Here is a 25,303-nt window from a genome sequence, read left to right as displayed (position 1 = left end):
GACATTAATTTCGAAGGGGGAAAAAAAAAATTCTCAAAATAACAAAAAAAAGTAATAATAATTCAAGAATTGATTACCAATTAAAATTTCAATTTTTTTTTTTGTTGCAAATTGCAATTACCTCATGGGTATTGACCTTGATTGCATGAATAATACATCTCTTGAATGTTATTGGGCAGAAAAACTTGCTTGGAAACCATATAACATATACAAGTAGTATTCGTGTTCGGCAACACTCGCGCAAAAATATAGTGCGGCTCGAAATAACGCTATAAATCAATTTAAAACCGCTCGATAGGCCCTGAATACTAAATTCTTGGACGAAATAAAATCAAACACTAACATTAGGCGCTAAAAATTCCATATAATAGGCTTAACTCTTAGGCGATCGCGGTGCACGTATTAGTGCGCGGTGACACAGTTTACTATCTCTTTTCCAGCTCATTTCGGCTCTCTTCGCAAGGCACTCAATGCAATACCTCTTGTTCGTTGTGTATCATTTGTATAATAATTCCTAGAATTGCCTTTTTAGTTGGGGGTTGTTTTTTTTAATTCTAAAAGTATTATCTTTATTCTAATTTAGCCTTAAGTACAACTCGCCTTAGTTCATCCTAATCAAAGCCCAGTTATGGCCTTGAAACGAATCAATAAGGCAAGTATTATTATTATTTCTCTCCCCCCCCCCTATTTTTCAGGCTTCATTTGTCGCGAAATGTAATAGTAGTTATAATCTCTATGTATTATTGTTATACTTCCCTGTTGAGCTTGTGAAAAAACACACTTCGGGGTAGTTCATTATAATTATAGTATTCGAATTTTCAGTGTTAGTGTTTGAAGCATTTTAGCCTAACTAACCCATTGTGTGTTGTAATGTGTGTGTGTGTGTGTGTAATATACCGAAATGCCCGTCACGTACACGTGAGTGTATGCGTTTTAATAATTGTTTCTTTTAATTGTCCGTTTTGGGGAGGTGGTGTGAAATTCGGGGGGCGGGTGGGGGCGATGAGATTCCGACGTATTTAAATACACTCGTCCCTCCCCCCCATGCAGTGGTTGGGACTGGAACCTGTAGGTACTGGAATTGGTGTATTAACCCTTCATTTTTATTTTCCAGACCTAATGAAGGATGATTTTTATTTATATATTTTTTATTATAGATGGTGTTGTAGGAGAGGACAATGAAAAATCAATTGTTGAACCTATTGTATATCGGGTATATGCAGATTGAGAAAAAAAAATTAATGTATAGAAACAGTTGTAACAATTACCAGTTGCAAGGTTGTTGCTCTGGCCGGGCCAAATTTTAAGAGAAACAAAAACACTTATAAATATATAGTGGTTTCATGGAGGAGGAGGGGGGGAAAAGGACTTTCAAATTGTTTGTCCCCCTCTCCCAAATTCTGTATCAATCGAGTTGTATATACAGTAGAGCCTCGATAATCTGATGATTCGGATGGGACTGAATCCACCTCGTATTACCGAAAAACTCGAATTGTTTGAAAAACAATGAAAAATGTTTTAAGTGCTGGTTTTATTTTAAAAAAAGGCCAAGCAAAAAAAAAAAAACAATAGTACCAGCATACTTACTGTATTTTTTATTCTTGAATAGGATATAAATGCTGTGCTATGCTTTTTAAAAAAGGAATGTGAAAAGGGTGTGAAGATGAGAGAAGAGTTTGTGGGGATGGGATTGATAGTGAAATGACGCTGATGGCTTCCAACTGCCCTTCCAATGATTTTATCTGAACAATTGGGGGACAATGCTGCAATGCCATACATGAAGAAAACAGTCAAACTTGCCTTTTTCTGTGATTTTCCTAAAAGTTAAAAAGTTCTACGTTCATTTGAGTTTAATTTGTTACACCAATTGTACCCATTTGGTTGAGTGCTGCCGTTTCTTTCAAACTGAAATTACTGTACATTATATATGTACTACATATTATTACTGGGGAAAAAATGAAGTTGAGTTCTTGGAAGGGAAAAACCAAGAAAATATTGTCTTGATAAAGAAATTCTAAAATTTCCCATGTCTTGAGAACGAACTTTCGGGGTTCTGATTTTTAAGACTAATGTAACGTGACAATATTTCTCTGATCTTTATAACCCAGAGTTTTTGAAGAATCTTGAGTCCGTTGAAGTACTCGGCAAGTAAAATTATACCAGTTAAGTAGGTGTTTCCAGCATTTTAGCCCAACTAACCCATTGTGTGTATGTTGTATAACGTGTGTAAAATATCAAAATTCCTGTCATGTGTGCTTTATAAATATTACTTTTAATTTTTCTTTAATGGGGTCCCATTAGAATTGGGGGGGGGGGCAGGGTGTAGTCATTGGGACTTAGAGCCATAGATACTGGGATCTGTGCATTTACCCTTTTTATTTTTGGTGACAGATCTGTGGAATATGATTAAAAAAGGTGTAAAGAATTTATTGCACGTTCATCCTGGATTGATCTTTGGGGGGTTACGGAGGTAAACTTTAGGAGAAACAAAAAATGCTTATGAAGTCATTGACTTTTACTGTGGAAGGGACTTCAAAAGTATGCTTGTGCTTCATACAGTAATCTTGACCATGGCTTGATCATCAACACAATCATGACATCTTCAGCCCACGATGATTCTCGTCACTTTTTGTTTTTTCACACTATAAATTCATTTTATAGGGGCCTAGTTAAAAGATTGGCCTAGGGTCCTGTTCTAGGAGGGGGGGGGGAGACATGATCTTGACTGATAAAGCCACACCTAATGTTTCTTGTGTGTAAGCTATATTGAAATTTTTAATACATTGTATATGGTAGTACATTTTTTTTATCCTGCAGAAATACATGGGGTTTAGGGGCAGGGGGTGTACCAATGTCTTCTAATATCTAAGATGTGATTGTGACCTAATGTACATGTGTATATATATTGACATTGTCACCTTCCCCCCCCAGACCTTATTCTATCTCTGCTAATGCACTGATAAATTCTGTGGGCAGAGTAACAAGTGGGTGCAGGTTAGGGACAGGCAAAAAGACATCACTTGGGTTACAATAATGTCATGTTGGCTTTTAAAGTTGGCTTCACGCGTGGTTAAACGAAAAAGATTGAAAACAATGTGAAATTGTTTTGGTGACGTTACATATAACGAGCTGATAGCATGTCTTGGGTCCTTGGAACCCAGTTTTGAAGAACCTCAATCTTTTTCAATAAAGTAAAAATACACAGGGGTTCATGAATTTTACATTTATGAGTCTTTTTCTCTGAAAATTTGGTTATTTTATGTGCTATGCGATGGTCCATTGTTTTATAAATTTCTTGTCACACTGGTGCCTAAAATTTTATGAGCATGTGAAATCTGAGTACGAGGACAATAATTGTTTGATTGAAATTTAACACATGACGAATATAGACTTACAGATACAAACACATATTATACTCTGATATCAACCGAAGGGATCATCTGATCCATCCAAAGTTTAGAAATTATATCCTCAATGTTCTCCGAGATAAGGTAGATTTATATTCCCATGATGAGATTATAAGGGAAAAAACACTTTGGGGGGTAATAAAATATAATGTTGGTATCATTTGAGTTTTCAGTGTTTGTGTTTGAAGCATTTTAGTCTGATCTATTGTGTGTGGGTTGAAATGAAATGTGTGTAACACATCGAATTGCCTGTCATGTAAACGTGAGTATGCATTTTTTAATTATTTTCAGTTGTAATTCGTTTTAAGGATCCCATTAGAAATTCGAGGGGGGTGCAATTCTGGTGTATTACATTCTCCCCTCTATATGTAGTCGGACCCATAGATACTGGAATTGGTGTATTATTTTTTGGTGCACCCTTTAATTTTTTTTTAATTTTTGGTGATATCTATGAAGGATGATTTGAATCATTTGATATTTTTATCATCAGGTGGTGTGAGATAATAAAAGATCAATTGTAGAAACTATCGCACATCTTGGGGTAAATTTAAAAATGGTCTTAAGAATTTGTTGCCCTGGGTGAATCGAGGGGGATTTAGGCAAAACATGAAACACAGGCATTGACTTTTATTACTATTATTAAACCAGACTTGTACCTCCTACACATTCTTTTGTGGAACTTCTAACAAATTGGTAAATGTTGGAATGTACATGTTGTGAACCTATGAAGTTTGTGTAATATTTGTTATGTGTAAGTGCTTTCATCGGCCAACAATTTTTCGGATTAAGTGAAGTGTAATGATTGAATAATTGTAACATTGTAGGTGTGTTGCTCTCTGTGGTGAGATTTTAACAAGAAGATTGGCTTGCCATTGATTTTTATTGCAGAAGGGCTTCAAAATTAAGTTTGTTATTCACAATCTTTACTATTAAACATCAGACATGCACCTTGTCCATATTTGTCTAATAATCTTGACCGCTAGTTACTGTTAATGTTCTCTCTAAGCTGTATCAAAATTCAGTACATGGTAGGCTGTTTTGTCATCTTGCACTGATGCATGGGTGGATATGTCTTGACAAGCAAAGAATGGCTGGTCATCTGAAAGTGTTTTTTCAGTTAGCGAAAAAATGACAATTTCAACAGAAGTTAATAAAATGTTAGACTTATCAAGCAATTTTTTCATCATCCAGATTTTATTAAGTTTGTATCTTTTTTTTTTTTTTTCAACTGTCAAATAACTTATAACAGCAACCCCAAAGTAAGTAGCTTTTTAAAATTTGCAGTTTTGTTTGTGTTTGATTGAGTTGACCCCCAATTTAACAAATAAAACTTACTGTTTCTTCCTATTCGTGAAATCAGGTTGTGACTGTATTAACATAATATATTGCATCCTCTTCCCCTGCAGACCTCAAGTTTCGCAAATGCACAGATAAATTCTGTGGGTAGAGTGACAAGACAGCACAGAGTACGGACAGGTAAAAAGATGACAGCCCTGTCATTTTGGCTTTTTAAGTTGCCTTGCAGGCACTGTTAAATGAGGAAGGTTGAAACAGTTTAAAATTATGTATCCGTGACAATGCATGTAATGTAACAGCATCCTTCTTAGGTCCTTGGAACCTAGTGTTGCTGGCGATCCTTAGTAAGTAAAAAATATAGGTGTATTCGTGAATTCTACTTTCGTTAGTTTTTCTGAAAATTTGGTTATTTATTGTACTATGGTATGTCTGATATCCAGTGTTTTACAAATTCCAGGTCACTAAGGTGACTGAAGAACTGGCATTGCTGCCGAAAATTTTATAACTGCATGATTATAAAATTTGAATGAGGTCTTAAAAAATACATATATTTTTATTACATGAAGATGGTATTTTGAAATTTGAAACATTCAAAAAAGTTATTTCATCTTACCCAGTTGCTTTATCTTTGTTCTCCCATAAAATAATCTAGTTCAGAATATTTTTTGGCTTGGGAAATTTTCTATTGCATAAATGACCCAAAGCAGAATGTCAAAATCTGACATACGTTAGAATAATAAGTATTACTACAGAACAATTGGGAAGAATTTCAAGAAAAGTGTAGTGAAGAAACATTGTTCCGGATAATTTCTCACACGTCATTGAAATGAGCAGAGGACAAAACAATTTGCAAGACGTCAGATTTATTCACTGAAACAGCTATTTACAAAAGCAGATATCTTCATGAAATGCGACGATGTAAATCTCATCTTCAGACTCTAATTTCAACAACTGTTTTTAGTTCTAGAAGTGTCTTCAAGATTTTTCTCCATTTGTACAAAAAAAAGAAGTTTCTGGAAAGGTCTCTTATGGACATGACATCGTCAACTTATTGGAGCTCACGCTTAATTTGCCAAATTTGTCGTAATTTTGAGGGATTTACAACAGATGAATTATAGATTATTTACATGTGGAAGATGACATAATTTTCGTAACATGGGAATTTTTACACCAAACATTTCTACTCAGCCAAGGGCTCGTTGCAGAACAATGCAAAACATTCTGCTTTGGGGTATAAATGCACATTAAATAATTTTGTCTACGTCTGTCTGTCTGTCAATTTTTCTTTTATCTGAAGTCCTGATCTGCGAAGTCACAAAGCTGGCAACATGAGGGGTCAAAACTTTGAAATGAGGCTTATTTTTATTTTATTGATTTTAAAACAAAGCAAGATGTTAAAATCCAGTTACAGCTTGCAGTAAAAATAAAAATTAGCACAATATGAATTACGAATAAATAAAATACATAAAATGCTAATAAAGTAAAGTAAGATGTCGATTAAGCTCATATAATTCAGAAAATCTGTTTACATCACAGTATTTACCAATATTAGGATTGAATGATTTGACGGCAAATAAACGATTTGATCTGCAACAAGAGCAAGTAATCTCTGCATTTTTGTAAACTAATACATTGAAACTTGTGTAGATGAGGGGCAGATAAAATATTGTAAGAACCATGTTTTTTGAAATATATATACCTTAGAAAATTGTTTTGAATAATTTCCACACTCGTAATATGATAAGTGTGAAATGAGTTTCAGATTGAAACCTATTTCAGTTTAGATCTTATAAGGGTATTGAAAAGGGTTATTAAAGTGTTAATATCAAGTTTTTTTGATTGAAAAAAAAATAATATTTTGATGCGATCAGAAATTAAAATTATTACTATAACACCCAAATCATTCAGAGGTTCTAAGCAATTGGCTATTATTGCTATACGTATAAAAGATTGGATTCTTTTTGTGAGTGAATGAAAGGAAACATTTATCAATGTTAAGATTAAACACCATTCATAAAGTAAAGACAATTCATTTTGTAGGCAGTAACATACATCAAGTCAGTACAATTAATACTTTTAAGTCTTTAAATCATTAGCAAAAAGCAGATAATGTTTGAAAAGTGTGGAAAGATCATTGATAAAAATGATAAAAAATAATGAGCATAGGACATCCTTGGAGGTACAACAGAACTAGTACAAAAACGACTTAAATTGGATTCATACAATACATTGTCTTGTAAGATGCTTTAGTGTATTTGTTAACTATTCTGTTTTTTTGGCAATCCTATGTTAAACATTTTTATTTCTGGTAAATTGGTAGCAGAACCTTTTTTAATTTTTCATTCGTTTGGCAAACTTTACTTATCCAGTTATGGGAGGTGTTATTATATTAAGTGCTGAAAAAATGAGTGGAGTCAAACCCTTGCTACAGTAGTCTAATATTTAAAAAAAAAAAAAAATTGTATTTTGAAGCAGGGGGATTGATAAATATGAAAATTTGCTATGCCTAAATATTACTAGGTACCGAATATTCATTTTCCTTTCAAAATAGTGTTATCAGACATAGGAAGCTAATTTTTTTGTTGTTAATTTTTCAGCTTGCCTTTTCGTTGAGTTCTGGCTTTAACCCCCTTCATGTACAGGCTTTTGAAACAAATTTGAATGATCTATATTTGAGGTATTGGCAAAAAAAATTTTTCCTTGTTCTCGTGATAAAAATAGAAGATGAATGAGATTTCTTTCGTGATCTGCCATATCCTTCATCCTACCCCTGTGTTCTCTCCCTCTTTTATATATATATATATAAATAAAGTAGACATACATTTATGTATGGGAAAAAATTAACTTTCGTTTATCGGGTTAGAATGAGTTTTTGTGATGAGAAAGATGAAAACTGCTTGAATGTATTTCTTCTATTTGCATTGGGATAACATCTCATCCCTGATTGTTGAGTCAAGAGTGGCTATGCATACAATGTTTATAAGGTTGATGTAATAACCTTAAATATCTGATATTACAAATTTTATCGCTTGCAGGAAAATTTTATATTTTCCCTCAAGTTTTTCTTTTATTCAAACTGAGCATTGTTCTAGTCTGAATCATTGGTGGTCTGCTGGGCTGAGACCACTGAGAAAAAAATTAGTGTTCTGGGGGATGGAGTAACATTGAAAATCCCTTCCCCTTTGATGCATTGATCACAGAATAATTTCTTATGGGAGACTTGACGATCCTGATTCGTTTCACATTATCTCAGCCAGTTAGATGTCGGATGATAATCGTTTATTTGCTGTAAAAAAATATTTAGAAAATTGCGTCTGCTGAAATTCAAAAATTTATGAGCAAAACTTTGATATTCTGTGCATTGTACAGTATATGTGAATCCCTTAGAATCCATTTGATGAATCAATATTTTCCGGCATTTGCATGTCATCCTAATCTCTTATGCTGTCATCAATTAAATTGAAATTTCATTGAATTTTTGTCTAAAAATAGCCTTCTACTAGAATATCACTGAGTTGTGAATATCGGTTAATTCTCAATCCTTTAGGATTCATCTAATTTTTTATCTTTTTGTTTGACGAAAGTGTGGGTGGTTCCCTTTCGCCCCTTATTTCTGATGGTTCAGAGATTACATTCCAGGGTCCTTTTTTTTTTGTCTTGTCAGCCCAGACACCTGAAAATGTATTTTTTGCTGAATATATTCACAAATGCACGTCTCATTTTAATTTTTGAGATTTCGTTTTAATTACTACTTAACCTTTTAATGACCAATGTCCCGAATTGGAAACATTGATCATTAAAAGGTTATAAAGGTCATTAAGGTCAAAAAAGAATATTTTTCTAATTAATAAAACCAATGTTTACATGAAAACCACTTTTTTTCCCTGAACTCATGAGATTCCAAACTTAATTTACAAAACAAATTTAATTTCAGCACTTATGCCATAAATTTAATTTTTTTTAATCGCCTATTTTTAAGGGAGAATAAAATTTCTTTTTTTAAATTTTAATATTTTCTATGGACATAGGCAAGTCCAAAAACGTACAAAATTTGTTTTATGAATTTTATGGGTGATACCTCTAAATTAAATGATCAGAAGAGGAAATAATAGAAGAAAAAAAAAAGTCAATTTAAATCTTAATTTGGCCAGTAAAAGGTTGTTTTCGTTTGAATCTTAGCAAACAATTTAGTGTATATCTTAGAAGAGAATATCTTCTGCAGAATGTTTTCTGAAAATGTAATTTAAAAAAGAATGTCCTTTTTTTTAAACCTCCACATTTGTTTTTCGATAGAACCGCAGCACAAAATCAACAGTCGTGGTTCATCAGACCAGTCATGATGTCTGTAATTTTATATATAGTGTACTAATACCTTTTATGTTGGAGGAATATGTTCTATTTCTTTTGTCATGGATGACTCTTACTGCATGAAAAATTCATCTTGGAAAACACTTAACAATAGATTTTTAGCAAAGAGATATTGGTGGGTGAAACCTCCTTAATAAACAGTTGATGGTAAATTTAATCATGACTTCACCTACATCATAATATGTTTAGACTCTACCATGAAGCTGGGCTGGAAGAGATCTTGGCAACACAATAAGTCTGGCTTCCGAGTTCTGGCGTTCATTCAGCATAGTATGTTTTAACTTTGTGTATGCAGGAGGTTGTCCCTTCCTCAAGTTCCACTTGGAGCAGGGAGATAACCTATGTTTCTTGGGCTTCTTGTGCCAATAGAATGGAGGCAACGCCTTTTTTAAATATTCGGCATGTAACAGGGCTTGTCAATTTTTTTTTAATTTGTCATCAGCAGAATTTCCTGGGAGCCAAAAACATTTTTTTCCCAAGAAAACTGCCTAAAATTTTTGAGGTTTTTCTGGATTTGGGTGATTTTTCCCATGTAGGTAGAAATTCTCATATGAATTCCAAAATTTGTTCAGTCTTCAGATTTCAAGTTAGTCATCACACAAAAGTTTTAGGTGCCAAAGCCGATCTTTTAGTATGTGCATTGCGACCTAGCACTTGTCGACCCGTGGCTTATATAAGTTTGGAAATTTCCTCGTTGAATTCAAATTTAGCTATCAAACAGAATTTTAGGGGAGCAACAGTGATTTTTTTTTAGTTACCATGGCAACCTGGATGTCGGCAAGCCCTGGTGTATAATACTAAAATCAGTTAGCCTAATTATTTTCTTATTAAATTTTCATTTAGAACAGTTTTCCTCAAAGAAAAACCTTGATTCGACCTTGATACATTCTCATCAGGTTATTTTTCTTAAAACTTATATTTAATGCTATTAATAATTAAAATGTATAATATAATTATATTACTATTGATGTCTCACTTATATGTTGAAATATCTTTATATCACTTTATGTGTAACATGAGAATTTTCCTTTCCTGGTGCAAATGTGTCTATAAAATCTTAGGCCCCATGAAGTTTTTGTTATAATGGATTTTTTTACTGTAATTGAGAAGGTTATGTTAATTTAAATCATAATATTTTAGGTTATAGGTTTTGTATTTAGGTTTTGTTTTTTCTTTACATTACTTCAATGATATTGAAGTAAAAGTAAACAGGTATGGTACAGGGTGATCAGCGAATAAGCCCTTATTTCAAAATTAAATATCTCTACAACAAAGATCAATAGAATTATGCGGTAAACGGTACGTTTATTAGCAAAACTGTAAGAATGTTGCACAGAAATTTTGAAATTTAGTTTTTTTTAAAAATTAAATTAAATTTAATAATTAAAATTTAAATTAAATTTAAATTAAATTAAAATTAAAAAAAAACAAAACTGGAGATTTTGGGGTTCCAAAAATCCTTATTTGTGTGAAGAGAAACCACTGTATTCGCCTAAAGTTACTGCATGGGCTGCTGTATGCGCCAGAGGCATTATCGGCCCCTTCTTCGTGTGAGAAACGATTACTACTGAATGTTACGTTACAATTTTGGAACAATTTGTCAGCACACATGGCGCATACCGCAGCCCACGCAGTAACTTTAGGCGAATACAGTGGTTTCTCTTCACACGAATAAGGATTTTTGGAACCCCAAAATCTCCAGGTTTTTTTTTTTTTAAATTTTAAAAAATTAAAAAAACTAAATTTTCGAAATTTCTGTACAACATTCTTAGTTTTGTTAATAAACGTACCGTTTACCGCATAATTCTATTGATCTTTGTTGTAGATATATTTAATTTTGAAATGAGGGTTTATTCTCTGATCACCCTGTATATATGATGTAAAGTTTATGATTAAAAGAAGTATGTGGAAGATCTTTCTGGTATATATAGACTTGAACTTAGAACAGCTTTCTTTTTGAGCTGTATCTAGGAACTATTTCTCGATTTTTGTGCATGGTCAAAATTGCAGAAAAATATAGGGAGTTAAACTTAGCGCTTATTTAAATTGCACAAGTATTTTCAATGCATTACAATGTGGCAGGGTTTCCCTGATTAAAAAAAAACACACTATTTTTTGTATGAAGCCTTGAATTCTATGTCCTAATTGCAGAATCAAAATAATAGATGTTGTGCCAACATAAATATCGTTAGGCTTTCAACTTTTCGTGTTAAAATTTAGAGTTCACTCATTTTTTAACCAAAACTCTTTAAATCTGTGAAAGAATAAAAATGTGTTGCTTCTCAGCAACATCATGCAAGTCGGAAACACATCCATCAATTGTGCAAGAAACAATCTTGTCAATAGAATGTTTTTTTAGTTGGGGTGTGTGTGTGCGCCGAGTGACCCTTTGGTTGTACATTGAGTGTTTCGACTGATCTGCACCATATGTGTGATACTGAGTTGCCATTACGCATTCATTTTAATGGGAGAGCCCCCATGAATTAAAAACACTTTTCTCTAAGAAAAATATTAATCTGAAGTTTATTTGGACTCAATAACCTTTGTTACATAAACAGATTTTTGGTGTTCATGTTTTTTGATCGTAGTTAGTTTGTTCATTAATGCTTAATTAAATTGGCAAGATTAGAAAAGCAGATATGAAAATATGCATTCTTAATTATTGAAAAGATTAGTTTTATTTAACAAGCAGTCAGATGATTTAAATCGGATTCTTTTGATTTTAATTGAATTTGATTTTAATTTTAATTAGTATTGCCATGTCTATAAGCAAAGAAATGTCTTGCAAATGCTATTAGATCTTAATTTGTCATTTTGTATAATTGTTTCAGTAATACCATAGCTTAAAACCTTGTAAAGCTGCTGAAATTTCAGCAAAACTGTCTTTGTATACAATAAAATTAAGGAGACTAGAGAGATGTGAAATGGTTTACAACTGGAGAATTGTGACAATAGTACCCTGCGTTTTTTTCTGTTAGGAAATTGAATGTGATTAGTTAATTGTAGAAAATATTGCTTATGAATTACCTTACTATAAAGTTGAACATTTTTTTTTTAGTATTTTTTTTAAACAGATCTGCATGTTTGTGTAAATTAACTTTGTGTGTATGTTGCAGGAACTACAAGATCTAGGAAGGGATCCACCTGCACAGTGCTCAGCTGGACCTGTTGGAGATGATTGTAAGTCACGTTTTTTTTTATCGTTCTTAAACGCTTTGGGAATAATATGAGTCAGTGATTGTAGTGTATTTTATCTTGAATGCAGTTCTGAACCAGTGAAGATTGAAAATACCTTTACTTTGCAAAGTTGCTTGCACTACTGCGATTTCTGAGATTTTTAAGTATAATCTTATTTAAATCAGTAAGAATCATTTGCAATTTTTGTATAAGTGCTACTCAGACTTCTGTTAGTAACTGTTAACTGAGACTTCTGTTAGTAACTGTTACGAGGAAGTGAGGTGAAGTAAAATTTCTACTGATTTATTTAATGAGTCAACTGAAAAAGAGAAAGCGGTGAAAATCCAGAAAAGTGCAAGAAATAAGGATCTCAAATACAAGAAAGTGCTTTAAGTCATAAATTCTTGCCAAAAAAGTAACTAACTGTGAAAAAATTGTCTTTGGCAGGCGTCGTAGGTGCTAAATGCTTCCGATTTACCTAGAAAACCTCTGATTTTGTGTAGCCTTATTAAAATCGTACGATCAGAAACTGGAGTGTTCTAATTTTTTCTCGTAATTTTACAGAAAAGTCCTGAAGTTTTACAAAAACAAAAATCTGATTAAAAAAAATCCCTCTATCCTTGAAATCCTAGGCTGAAAATGTTTAAGGAAAATACAGGCTATTAAGATTTCTAATATAGGAAATCACCAATTGTCAAATAGGATTCCAAAAGTGAGCAATGTTGTCAATTATTTGAGATCACTGAAAATTTCCAATAGCAGGAATTGGAGCTCTACTGCAGATCAGTGAACTGCAGATTAAAATTAATTCTCCAAAAATGAAGTTAAATATGACAAATATGCAAGCCAAAATATTTATAGCTATAACACCCGACGCTGCCCGGGTTTTCTTCAATTACTGAAAGGATTGGAAAAGTGGCAAACCATTGTAAAGGCATATGTACGTCCGAAAACCATTGCTAAGAAACCTTGGTAACCAAAGTAACTAGAGATGGGCAAAATAGTTCTTTTTATAGATCTTTTTATTGAACTAATTCAAGTGAACTACATATTCATTTTGAATGTGAAGCTACCAATAAATCAATTTAATTGGCTACGAAAATCAAATGGTCTTCACTCTGGGAATAAACCCAGTGGGGGGGGGGGGACCTTTTTAATTTTCTAAGAACAGATTTTTTTTACGGCATGTAGAATCTTTTTAGAGGATTGGCTGAGGGCTTTTTATTTTCACCCAAGCCTTTCATCTCTGGGTAGTGAGCACCGTTAAAAATGGGTTTAGTCCTATTGTCATCAAGAGCGTTTAACTACTTCTTAACAAGTAAGGTCTAGGAAAAACCAATTCTTATTTGATAGTTCATTGAAATTAATTATGAGACGAGAGACAAAAATATATGGATCAGGTTAAGGTGTGAAAAAAAAAGTTTTTGTGAACAAACATATAAGGGGTGATCAAATGAAAAGGTACGAAACGACACGGTGGGTACAAATGTAGACTTTATTCAAAATATGCACCATAGGCCTGAGCACAACGATCCCACTGATGAACAAGCCGCAGGATTCCTTGTTCCCAGAATTCCTGTGGCCGTGACGAGACCCAGTCCTTCACAGCATCCTTGAGTACGTCGTCCGAGTTGAAGCGCTTCCCTTTCAGGTGTTTCTTCAGTGGACCAAACACATGGAAATCGCAGGGCGACATGTCCGGACTGTAGGGTGGATGGTCCAACGGCTCCCACTTGAACTTGGCCAGTTCCATGTGTGTGACTTTGGAGACGTGTGGACGCGCGTTATCATGGAGCAGAACCACACCCTTGGTGAGCAGCCCCGGTCTTTTGTTCTTGATGGACCTGCGTAGGTGTCGGAGTGTCTCACAGTACACATCGGAGTTAATGGTTTTTCTGTGCTTGAGGAATTCCACAAATAGCGGACCTTGAACGTCAAAAAAGACGGTGAGCAACACCTTGCCTGCTGATGGCACGGCTTTGAACTTTTTAGGGGGAGGTGATGACGCATGCTTCCACTGCATGCTGTCCCGCTTTGTCTCTGGCTTGTAGTGATGGCACCAGGTCTCATCACCTGTGACGATCCGCTCCATGAAAGCGGGGTCTTCCTGATACCGAAACAGATGTTGCAGTGCTAGCCCCATACGCAGTTCCTTTTGCTGGTCGGTGAGCTGCTTCGGAACCCAAGCGGCACACACCTTCCGATATCGCAACCTGTCGTGAACAATTGTCCACACTGTTCCATAGCTGACATACACCTTCACCGCCAACATTCGCACTGTGACACGCCGATCACTTCTCACTAGGTCATCCACCTTGTCGATGAGATCGCTCGTGATGACAGTGTTTGCCTGGCCTGGTCTCGGTTCATCACCCACACTCTCACGGCCTGCACGAAAACGGGCAGATTTTCTGACAGACTTGTCAGAGACACATTTCTCCCCGTAAACTGTCACCATCCGGCGATGAATAGCTGCCGGTTTCTCACCTTCTGCTGTCAGAAATCGGATAACACCTCGCTGCTCCTCAATCGTCGAATTTTGCAACACGAACGCCATCTTGTCCTCATACGGACTGCCGCATCATTTGGACGCCGCTTTTGATAAGAGCCTCTGCTCTCTCCTGCGCATGCGGGCGCATGCTCCAATCCCAGTCAGAGACTCCAATCGCATCCCGAGATGTCTCGCTATGTTCTCCCATGGCGGAATATGCAATATTTAACTGTTACGTTTTTACGTCGTTTCGTACCTTTTTCATTTGATCATCCCTTGTATATATTAAAAATACTGAGAAATTGAATTTTCTAGATGTTATGCCGAAATTGATATTTAAATATCAATTTCGGCATAATATCCAGAAAATTTAAATTTCTCTTGGTATTTTTTTGGCCTGAAATATACATCTCTTCATTTATTAAAAATGTTATAATATGAATTTTACATCACTAATTACTAAAATGATTTAAACTATTTTACACTTACACACTTTCAAACTGTAAGAAGTATATTGGACAAAAAGTATTTTAGTTAGTTTGTAATTTTTTTCTCGGTCATTATTTGACCCACTTTAGAAAAAATGCTTTCCCGAGGAACTGAGATGGCTGGTATGCAAAGCCTTTTCATTGTTATTTTGTACAAATGGGGGTATATTAACTTTATTTGATCCCACCATAAAGGGTCAGACAGAACCTGGGTAAAAGTGGTTCAGATAAGTATTTATTTCCACGATACTAGCCGCTTTAGGGTTTTGTCTTGCCGTTAGAACTGTTTTTTCATCGAATTTCGCCCAAATTTTCGAGCTTGGGGAACCAGAGACAAAGGAAATTTTGAGGTTGAGCGGAAAAGGGGGGGAGATTGTTATGGCCTATGGGTGATTAATGTTTGGATTTTTTTGACTAACCCTTCGTAAACTGTATCAAATTTCCTTGCATTTTTAAACGCAGGCTTTTTTAAAGTGGGTGTCAAACAATGCTGATTCAGGGATTAATTCATGCTCCTTTGATATCAGCTTGTTACCGATTTCTTTTAGCAGCTTATCATACATTTTTTTTTCAATACAATAGAAAAATTTGGCGTTATTGACATGTCTTTGACAAAGTCATACAAATTCTTGGACAAAACCATTGTTTTAGACAAAGTTACTTATAGCAGCATTCAATTCCTTGGTTACATCAAAATTTCTAGAGTATTAATGCTATGTTCAATAATCCAATCACTATATGAAAGTGTTGTTTCGTCATACTGTAAAAGTGGAAGAGTGGATAATATCGGGTCATTATGACTAATAATCTCTAACATTGCATAAGTGGAGTTCTCCAATGTGTTGGTACAGCTTAAATTAATTTTACTCTGGCGATTTAATTTGCTTTTGGGTTTCATGAAGGTTGTACATTGAGTGTTTTGACTGAGCAAATATATGTGGCGTGAATATTTGTATTCATAGTCAGTTATCATAATGCAATTTGTAAGCAATAAAAAATCATTTTCTTTCAGGATTTAAGATTGTAAATTTAAGCTTTGTTGAAAAAGACATTTTGTATAAATAAAGATGGTCAAAATTACGGGGAAAAGTGGTCATCCCATTCTTTATTCATCTTTGATATTTTAATGCTTGCGCAGAAATATAAAGGATCAAATTTTTTTTTTTTGCCTGATGTCTGGTTAAACTTCAACATGTAGCAAGAAAGTGTCTCTAGCGCAATGCAATACGCATTAGCAATGCTTTGAATATTTACTGCTGTTATATATAATTTTTATTCATGCTTAAGGTAAAATCAGTTTTTATATTTCTACATTTTTCTTATAGTATTTCACTGGCAAGCAACCATCATGGGTCCGGTAAGCAATCTTATTCATTGTTGCTGAGTAAAATATGTAATTGCAATTTAAATTAGTGATACGAATTGTTTTTCAAATACTCTTATTTATATCAATATTGAATCACTGCCATATTTTCCATCATTTTATAGACAGTGTACAATGCAGTGTGCCTGCAGCTTGTGATCATATTGGGGGGGGGGGGTTCCTAGGTTTTTGATGACAGTAACAGATTGATAACTATTTGAAACAAACCCAGATGTAAATTTGATGGCGTTGTTTAATGTGAAGGATGGTTAGGAAAAGACAGATTATACTATATCTCTTCATATATTGATCTGTTTTAAAAAAAATGACAGAAAATATACTGCATAAAATATTTCATGCAACATTTTTTTGTCAAGATTGTTTCGTTGAATTATGTACGAAGATTGACAAATAAAAAAAAAAATTCAGCTGGCCTCTAGATTTTAAGAGCCAAACCTGATCGTTTTTTCTGGAATTGTGTTTTTTTTAACTTTTCCTGGACTTTTTGAAACCTTTCCATGTTGGAAGATACTTATAAAATCAAGCTCTAATGTCGTTTCAGGCGCTAATGTCAATTTTCTAGTCAACCAGTTAAATTTTCATTGCCACCTGGGATTTGCCAAGCCCTGATTATGTACGCCTACGATTCATACCAGAATGAATAATTAAATGGAAGTTGTGCTGCAACATATCTAGATATTGAAACAATGCTGTTTTTTTGGGATTTGCCCTGTTTCTTTGATTTTTATTTAATTTTTACATTATATTTGCTTGTGCCCTTAAAGCAGAATATATCAAAAACTGATGTATATATTGCAATCAATACTGGTGCAGAACAATCTAGGAAAGAATCCTCAAGAAAATATTTTTGTGTATAAAACGTTATTACAGGAATTTTTATCTTTGAAAATTGAATCTAACCCTGACATATCGCTAAAGAGTTATATCTGTAAATATTAAGAGTTATGGCAAAATTAATTTGCATAATATAAGGGAATTTCTACTGCAGAAAATTGTCATCTGAAAGCTTGTTACAAAACAATGCAAACCATTTGACTTTGGGGTGCTTGTTAAAGTTCCTTAGTTATTATTTTCCCCCAAAGTATTTATAACGTTTTTTTATCTTAGAATGGATTTTTTGCATTATGGTTATAATTCTTTTTTTTGCATTACAGCCAGATAGCCCATATCAAGGTGGTGTTTTTTTCCTTACCATTCACTTTCCAACAGATTATCCTTTCAAGCCGCCTAAGGTAAGTACCATGTCTATTTTGACATGCATTACTTATTTTAATCTACCTCAGAGCCAATGAAATGCAACTCCAATATTTGGTGTTTTTACAATATTTTACATTAGCACTTCATGTGCAACTGCCGAGTGCAATCGCCGCTGTGGTGGTCGAGTGGTTATAGTGCCGGACTCGTGATGCGAGGATCCGGGTTCGAACCCTACAGTGGTGGTCGGCTGAAGTTGGTTTTCTGTGGTTCCCAACTTCAAGGTGCAAATGCGAGCCGATCTCCCCCTTAAAAAGTCTCGCCACAGAGAGCAACAGTCCTACAACGGTAAATCATTCAACCATAACACTTCACTCATAGTTAGAAAAACTGGGGGCAGATGACAGCACTACACATAACAAGCATTACACAGAAACAAACTTTGTCAGGTTGCACTACACATACACGCACATTCCCGCATGTACCGATTCGTTGGGGGGTTCCGCTGGGGGGGGGGTGTGCATGTGTGGTGTAGCAACAGTAGGTAGGGCCTCCAAAAAAAAAATGGCTCGGGGATCCATGATGTTCTTAAGTCAGCCACCTCGTTGGGCAATTTGCCTGTTGTGGTGTTGTATTTGTATTTGTAACTGAATTCGTTCCACAATAGTAAAAGCCATTTTTGTTACCTTTTGCAATATCAATGCTTGTATGGCAACGTTATAAAGGGCAAGCGCACACCTCCATCTCATTACTTTTTGGCATATAAATTCTGACTTTCCTGACATCGAAATATATATACCGTATATACACTCGTGTATAAGCCATTTCAGGACCACCAAAACTGCAATAAATTGAGAACCTGTGTATAAGCTGACCTTAAAAAATCTGCATTTCAGAGAAAAATTCTTATATTTTCATGCAAATTGAATAGCTTATGGAAATTTACAATACAAAATGATTCGAACTTTTTAAAAATGTTTTTCTCCAAGCTCATGGTAATCAATCAGATCATCATAGGGGGTGCGCATCTTTGTTTTTATCTTCATCTGGGCTGTCATCGCCATTGTCATTTTCAAAGGGGATATCATCTTCAGTTCCATCCATTGCATTGCTGATGCAACACTTTTTGAAGAATCAGATGATAATTTTGGTAGAAACAATTCCACACTTCATGTACCCATTACCACACTAAGCTGATGTCAAATTTCTTCAAGGCACCACTTTTTTTTTGTAGTTTCTTTTTCATTGGAACTCATCCATTCAATCCACAAATTTCTCATAGTCTTTGAGAGGCTTGTTGATGCTCACATCTAAAGGCTGTACAATCAACGTTAGCCACCACCAGCCAATGATGTTTTTGATTTCTTTGCCTCGGCTTTGGCATTATCAGTTCTGTGGGGGGTTTGAACATATCCCATACCAATAATGCCAATTCCTCGAACGCTGCTACAAAAATTACTACTGATTGTAGGGGGGCCAATATTTTCTCATGAAAACTGGCCCCTTTTCCCCCAAGTTTTTAGAGTATAGGCCAACCCCCTCCCTCCCCTCCCCCCACTTGGGGAACGAATTTTTCCATAAACTTGGCTTATACGCAAAGTATATACAGTATTTTTCATACTTGGGCTTAACAAATCATAAATTAAAATTATAAATACAGGGTACCAGCAGAGGTGCAGACATAAAACATTCTTGGGGAGGGAGGGGGGGGGGGACCCTAAACATTGCCTCAAGCAGCAGGAGGGAGAAGGTACATTGCATTGTTCTTTTTTCAGAAATTATTGGGGTTATTACAGGGGATGCTCAAATGGCCTCGTTTTATATTAAGAAGTATTTAAGTCATTATACAGTGTTTGTAACTTTATGTATTTCTTCGACTTGATATCGGATGCATATAAAATAGGTTATTTATGGAGTTACACTGAGATACATTAGTTCATAACAAACGTGTAAATTTGTGTAATGGAACTTCTCTGAAACATTTATTTAGACCACGATTCGATATAGTGTCGAACTCGTAACGGCAAAATTCTTTCGGGTAGTGGCGTTACAATGGGGGTTTGATTGCAGTTTTGTTTTGACACTTCGTAACATTCCATAGCAAGATGACATACATTCCAATTAGACAAGGTGAGACAGGTCTGTCTCTTGCCTTTGTGTTAAATTGTTTAGCTTTTCTATGTTGATAATTAATGTCATGAAACACTAAATGTAATTATCAATTCTTGTTCTCTTGTTGAGCCTAAACTTTTTTTTTGGCTTTTGCTAATTAAGATTTTTGGACTTGCATTGCTTTGGCACTGAGATAGAAGACTGGTGATGATTTATGTATAAAATTTTTATGGAATCGGTATTCAAGTATCTTCAGATATTTTTTTTATAAAGAAAAATTAACATTAAAGTTATTTTATTGTAAATATTTGTATGAATTGTGTTGTGGGAAAATAAAATTTTTAAATAAAGTTTCCTCCTTGGTTCCTGCAGGTAGCATTTACCACTAGAATCTATCACCCAAACATCAACAGCAATGGTAGCATCTGCTTGGATATCTTACGTTCACAATGGTCTCCAGCTCTAACAATATCCAAAGGTAAGCAAAATTGAGAAATGTTTTTATATAGGTACATAGCACTAAAAGAAATACATGTTTGGCTTTATTTTGTATAGAAATTCAGGGTGTATAATTTTATTCATATGATGGTCACATCAAATCTTTTTATTTGATGTGACCTGTGCACATTAGGGATGGGACCACTAGTGATTTGGCCAACTAGTGAATATCGAATATTTAGCAGCTGAATATGAATTTCAATATCAGTTCAATATCAATCATTTAAAATTACCGATAATTTTCTTAAAAATTCATCACAATTCTAAATAAAATCAATGTTTTAAATTGAAAATAAAATTATTGGTAATTTTAAATGATTGATATTGAACTTTAATCATGCAATTAATTATCTAAAATATTTTAAAAAAACTGGTAATTGAAAGATTTTTTATAGCTATAATACTGACAATCACATTTAACGATGATATAAAATATTATCGTTAAATTTGATAAGTAATATTAAGATACAATATATATATTATGTATATTGTATTTTAATATTACTTACCGTATCAATTTTTTTTCCACCCCACACTTGTTACGATTTTACTCAATTAAGAAAATGTCAACCATTATTTACTTTCAACTAAATAATATATCATAAAATTTAGAACTTATTGTTCTATTTTTCCTCTCTAGATATTTTTTGCCCCTGTTGCCTTTTTCGGTAGCTCAATACTTATGTTGTCTAGGTAAATCTTTCAGTTAAGGAACTTTTGTATAATTCATGCTCACTTCCACCATATTGCAGTAGGATTCTATTTTCAGTTTCATGTTTTCCTTATCTTAGAAATTCTCTCACCTGACGTAACCTCTTTCATGTGCAGCACGCAATAAAATATAATCAATATATAAATTTTTAATTTATGGGATAAATTCTAATATTTTTAAAAATTTGTTGTGCTTGAATTTGCATAGATATTTGACTGTACCGAATATTCGGCAAAAGGACATATTACCGAATAGCAACCGAATATTCATTCCATCTCTGGTGCGCATCATAGATGAATCAAAATCTTTATTATATTTATAATTTCTTTCTTGTTAAAAAAGATAGATTTGTACATGAATTCATAGTGCTTGTTCCAAATCCGCTTGTGAAGCATTTCCAATCCAAAAAATAATACCCAAACTAGAAAAATCTGTTATCGCTGAAGGCAATAATTGTGTTGCATTTGGAAAAAGTTCTTAGTTTTCAGAATTTAAATGGATCATTGGTGTGGAGTGAAGCCCATACAATACAAAAACATGCGTGCCTATTGTTCACCTCACCAAAATAGATGTACCCCCCCCCCCCCCAATATGCTGGTATGGGTGGCTAATGCCCAAGTATTTAGGATCTACTAGGCCTGTGGAACAGACTCTATTCTGATGTCTTCAGAATTTCTGCATTGATGGCCTTCCACTTTTCAAAAACTCTGGCAACTGAAAATTTTCCAGCGTCTCTTAAACCACTTGTAACACTGCCATTGGGGTAAGACATCTGAGCAAACACTCCTCAAACAACTTTAAGTAAGTGAGACTATTTCTACCATTTGTACAACACATAGTTTGAATCCTGTTAGAACGCACTCCAAGAGACCGGAGAATTCAGTTCATTATAAAAGAATTCCATGTTTTTGCATTGCTCTTAGGTAAACTTATCTGGGGATTATAAAAGTGTTTGCTAAGACGAGATTTTTTCGCTATAACGGTATTTGTTAAAACAGGATTTGACTATTATATTTCTTGAATGAAATCAAAAGATAGTCAGTTCAATGGTTGGTGCTTTCATGTGCACCTTTATAAAACAGATCTATTTAAAACTGAGTATTATTTCAGTCTCTTAACACCCCTTAATGCCATTTTATGTACCCAGTATGCATGGTTAAATCACTGTACGGTGCTGTCATACGTACTCAGTGTGTCGTGGCGGCCAACTGCATATGTTTGTGAAATTATGCAGTGGATTAAAAAGCTATCTTTGCATATTTGGTATCATTCAAAAGAGGAATAACGTAGCTTTGTACAATCATATTTTCATTAATAAACATATTTTATTGTGAGTGATGAACGCTTACTGCTTAACACGTGAGGATCTGAGATAATATTATAAAGAGTATTTTTTTAGTCCATTCATTATTTAGAAAATAATTCATGAATTGTAATTTGCAGTTCTGCTGTCCATCTGCTCTTTGCTCTGTGATCCCAATCCAGATGATCCCCTGGTTCCAGAAATAGCGAAAATCTACAAAACTGACAGAGAAAAGTACAACGAGTTGGCAAGAGAATGGACCAGGAAATATGCTATGTGATTTGGTTTATGTATTTTTTTTTAAGTATCCAGAAAAAAAAAATAGTTTCTTCCACTCCCTCCCACCACTTAATTATGTTCTGCTTGTTATCACTTTGTTCATTTCCTCCGTGATTATGTCAGGGCCTTCACATGTAACTTTCTTTTTACTTTAATTTTTTTTCCATATGTACATTTTTTTTACGTAAATTATTTAATCGTATAGTGTTTCAGCAGTTTGAAGTATCTGGCTTTTTGCTATTTATGAAGAAAAAAAAATCTAAAAGGGTCGTGAACATTTTTTGCATATTAAGAGTTTAGAAAAAACAGTGGGACAGTAACTGTAGGTTTGGTCTAAACAGTGTTTTTGCTGGACCTCCAGATAATTTTCTTTGATATTATGTTCAATTACACATCGTTTTATTGTTTCTTTTCCCTTTGAATTGTCTGTAGAAAGCTGTGCGTTGAATCTTATAACGATTGCGATCGTTTGTAATGAAATGAGTGTGAAGTGTGTCGCCTGTACAGAATGTCGAGGTGTAATGGCTTTCTCTAAGGCGACGTTAAAAATGTTTCTTTGGCTATTGTAAGGAACTGCTGGGAAAAAAATGTTTTTGCTGTTTAGTGAAAAAAAAATGCATCTTCACGATGGTGTAATCAGTGTACAATTCACTCTATGTATTTCCCTTCTCCACTTATGATGAAAAATGTGCTGTGTAAATAAAACTTTTTACATTTGCCTGCTTATGGAGGAGCATGTGAGATTATTTAAGACTCCCGTAGAACTCTTTGCTTTTTTTTTTGATTGCTTTAATGTACATTCGGATCATGCACTAGGTTCTTGTTTTTGAATATATTTTTAAAATTTTATTCTATTCAGGGCATACATGCTCATCTCATGGTTAGCGGGCCAAATGTGGCCTGAGTTTGCAGGCCATATCAAGCAACTCCAACCTAACACAATAATTACTACAAATTTGAGTTAGGAAACAACTCTCTACCAATCTAAAACAGGTTGAATGTCCCTTTTGCTAAACATAGTCCTTCAGCTATCTTAATTGAAACTTTCCATGCTTCTTTATATTATTGATATCTCGAACCCATAGGCCAAACTCTTTTATGAAGATTGGTCCCGTGCAAAACAATCTTTGTTGTAAAAGCTTATACTATTTAAAAACAAATGTGTGGTTTGTGCTTTCTGAAAGGTGGATCCTCTCTCCCTTAGGGTCCAAAAATTTGAGCACTTTGTATTATGTTGGCGACACTTGACTACTTCAATATTATTTTTAAATATAAAACTTGCACATTTCCTGCTTTTAGTGAAAAGAAATTGAGCCTTGCAAATTTGCTTCAGAGGTTTTTCGTTTGCCTGTGCAGTTTGCTTCATAAATACACATACAGTGATAAACATTTGACCGTGCTCGTCTGAAGGATATTGGAAGGTGCAGGCAAATTATTTGAAGGAAATGAGTTCCGATTCACAAATTAATGGGAGGGGTGGTAAGGACATAAAATAAAGGTGTTGCTTGCACACACACACATTCATGACTCGCCCTATGATATTAATACATAATTATTTTCAATGAAAAAATAAACTTTTTTGCGTTCATGTGGTGACTGTACTTTTAGACTGATTTGTATTTTTTAGCATGAAAAATAAAAAGGGGAATCTTTCGTGCTCCCAGTGAGAATTATATCGGGTACGGGATTGTCATGAATGTGTTGACAAAAAATATATGCTGGAAAAAGTGTCTTTTTATTTGAATTAAAACGAGAGAAAAAAGCTGAACTAATTGTATTTTCTGTTTTTGACTTTCGTTTCTTTATTTGGCTTTTTTTGTTTTGATGATATCGATATTCACATTTGAAATATTCCAAAATCCACTACTTTGTTTCCTCTATCATATTGCCATATGCTCTGTCCACTTTTTAAAATCTAATACGGAAAGAGACCAAGGTTTCTAACTGATAGTCTTGTCTCACCTTGCACTTATACTAGATTTCTGGACAGCAGACGTTCTGCATAATGTAAAATAAGGTTGTCTATGGAAATTGAACTGTTTCTTCAAAACTTGTCTCTAGTTAGAGATAGGCTCCCTGCATCACTCGGCATACCCATGCATACAAACCCCACCATCGCCACGGTGGTCATTATCAAAGTTGGTTCTCAACTTCAAGGCTTGAATGCGGGTTCCATTAAAGTCTTACCACAGTAATTTTCTTCTATTGAAAAAAAAAATATTCATTACACTATACAAGCTTCACAATAATTCATTACACATACACGCACATTTTTCAGCATGGCACAAGACGACCTGCTTTTATCTCTTGAGACCGAGAGGCGGGCCGTGATCTGGTTAGGTGGTGGTATACCCATGCATTAAGACTGCCCATTATTTCCAAAGCCTGCAGTCTCTTCTAGTTTGAAGCCTGACATAAGGTGCGTTGTTTTCCAGGCGGACTCGTTCTAAGTGACGTCTAATCGTTAAAAATAGCTGTTTCCTATGCCATCATCTTTGTTTCCAGCGAAAATACTGACATTGCACAACAATAAGGAATAAGTCAGCCTAGGTTCAGACACTATCTATAGCAGGGAGCCCCGCCCGAAGCTGAAG

At 34.4% G+C, this 25,303-nt stretch overlaps 1 protein-coding gene across 2 annotated transcripts; it reads left to right on the top strand.

The window, feature by feature from the left end:
* The first annotated feature begins 193 nt into the window (after nucleotides 1–193).
* eff (ubiquitin-conjugating enzyme E2 eff) lies at nucleotides 194–23,435 on the top strand. Of its 2 annotated transcripts, XM_089237696.1 has the most exons (7): nucleotides 206–484; nucleotides 584–652; nucleotides 12,188–12,251; nucleotides 16,553–16,584; nucleotides 17,766–17,843; nucleotides 20,290–20,395; nucleotides 22,571–23,435. In XM_089237696.1, exons 2-7 carry the CDS (start codon nucleotides 629–631, stop codon nucleotides 22,708–22,710), a joined length of 444 nt encoding a protein of 147 aa, XP_089093822.1. In that variant the 5' UTR covers nucleotides 206–484; nucleotides 584–628; the 3' UTR covers nucleotides 22,711–23,435. The 2 variants fall into 2 exon arrangements, with proteins under 2 accessions (XP_089093821.1, XP_089093822.1); XM_089237695.1 differs by having other exon boundaries at nucleotides 194–652.
* The last annotated feature ends 1,868 nt before the right edge of the window (nucleotides 23,436–25,303 follow it).

Source organism: Pholcus phalangioides, unplaced genomic scaffold (genome assembly GCF_987345545.1).
Source record: "Pholcus phalangioides strain wild (caught in Gottingen) unplaced genomic scaffold, Ppha-v1.0 ptg000010l_1, whole genome shotgun sequence".
Classification (NCBI taxonomy): domain Eukaryota; kingdom Metazoa; phylum Arthropoda; class Arachnida; order Araneae; family Pholcidae; genus Pholcus; species Pholcus phalangioides.
This window is presented reverse-complemented; position numbering and strand designations above follow the sequence as displayed.

What these genes read in the sequence shown, in the direction of transcription:
- eff (XM_089237695.1), top strand. Translation starts at nt 629, where the DNA reads ATGGCCTTGAAACGAATCAATAAG. An exon ending in CCTTGAAACGAATCAATAAG is followed by an intron (nt 653 to 12,187) that starts GCAAGTATTATT and finishes TGTATGTTGCAG; the next exon opens with GAACTACAAGATCTAGGAAG. An exon ending in ATCCTTTCAAGCCGCCTAAG is followed by an intron (nt 17,844 to 20,289) that starts GTAAGTACCATG and finishes TGGTTCCTGCAG; the next exon opens with GTAGCATTTACCACTAGAAT.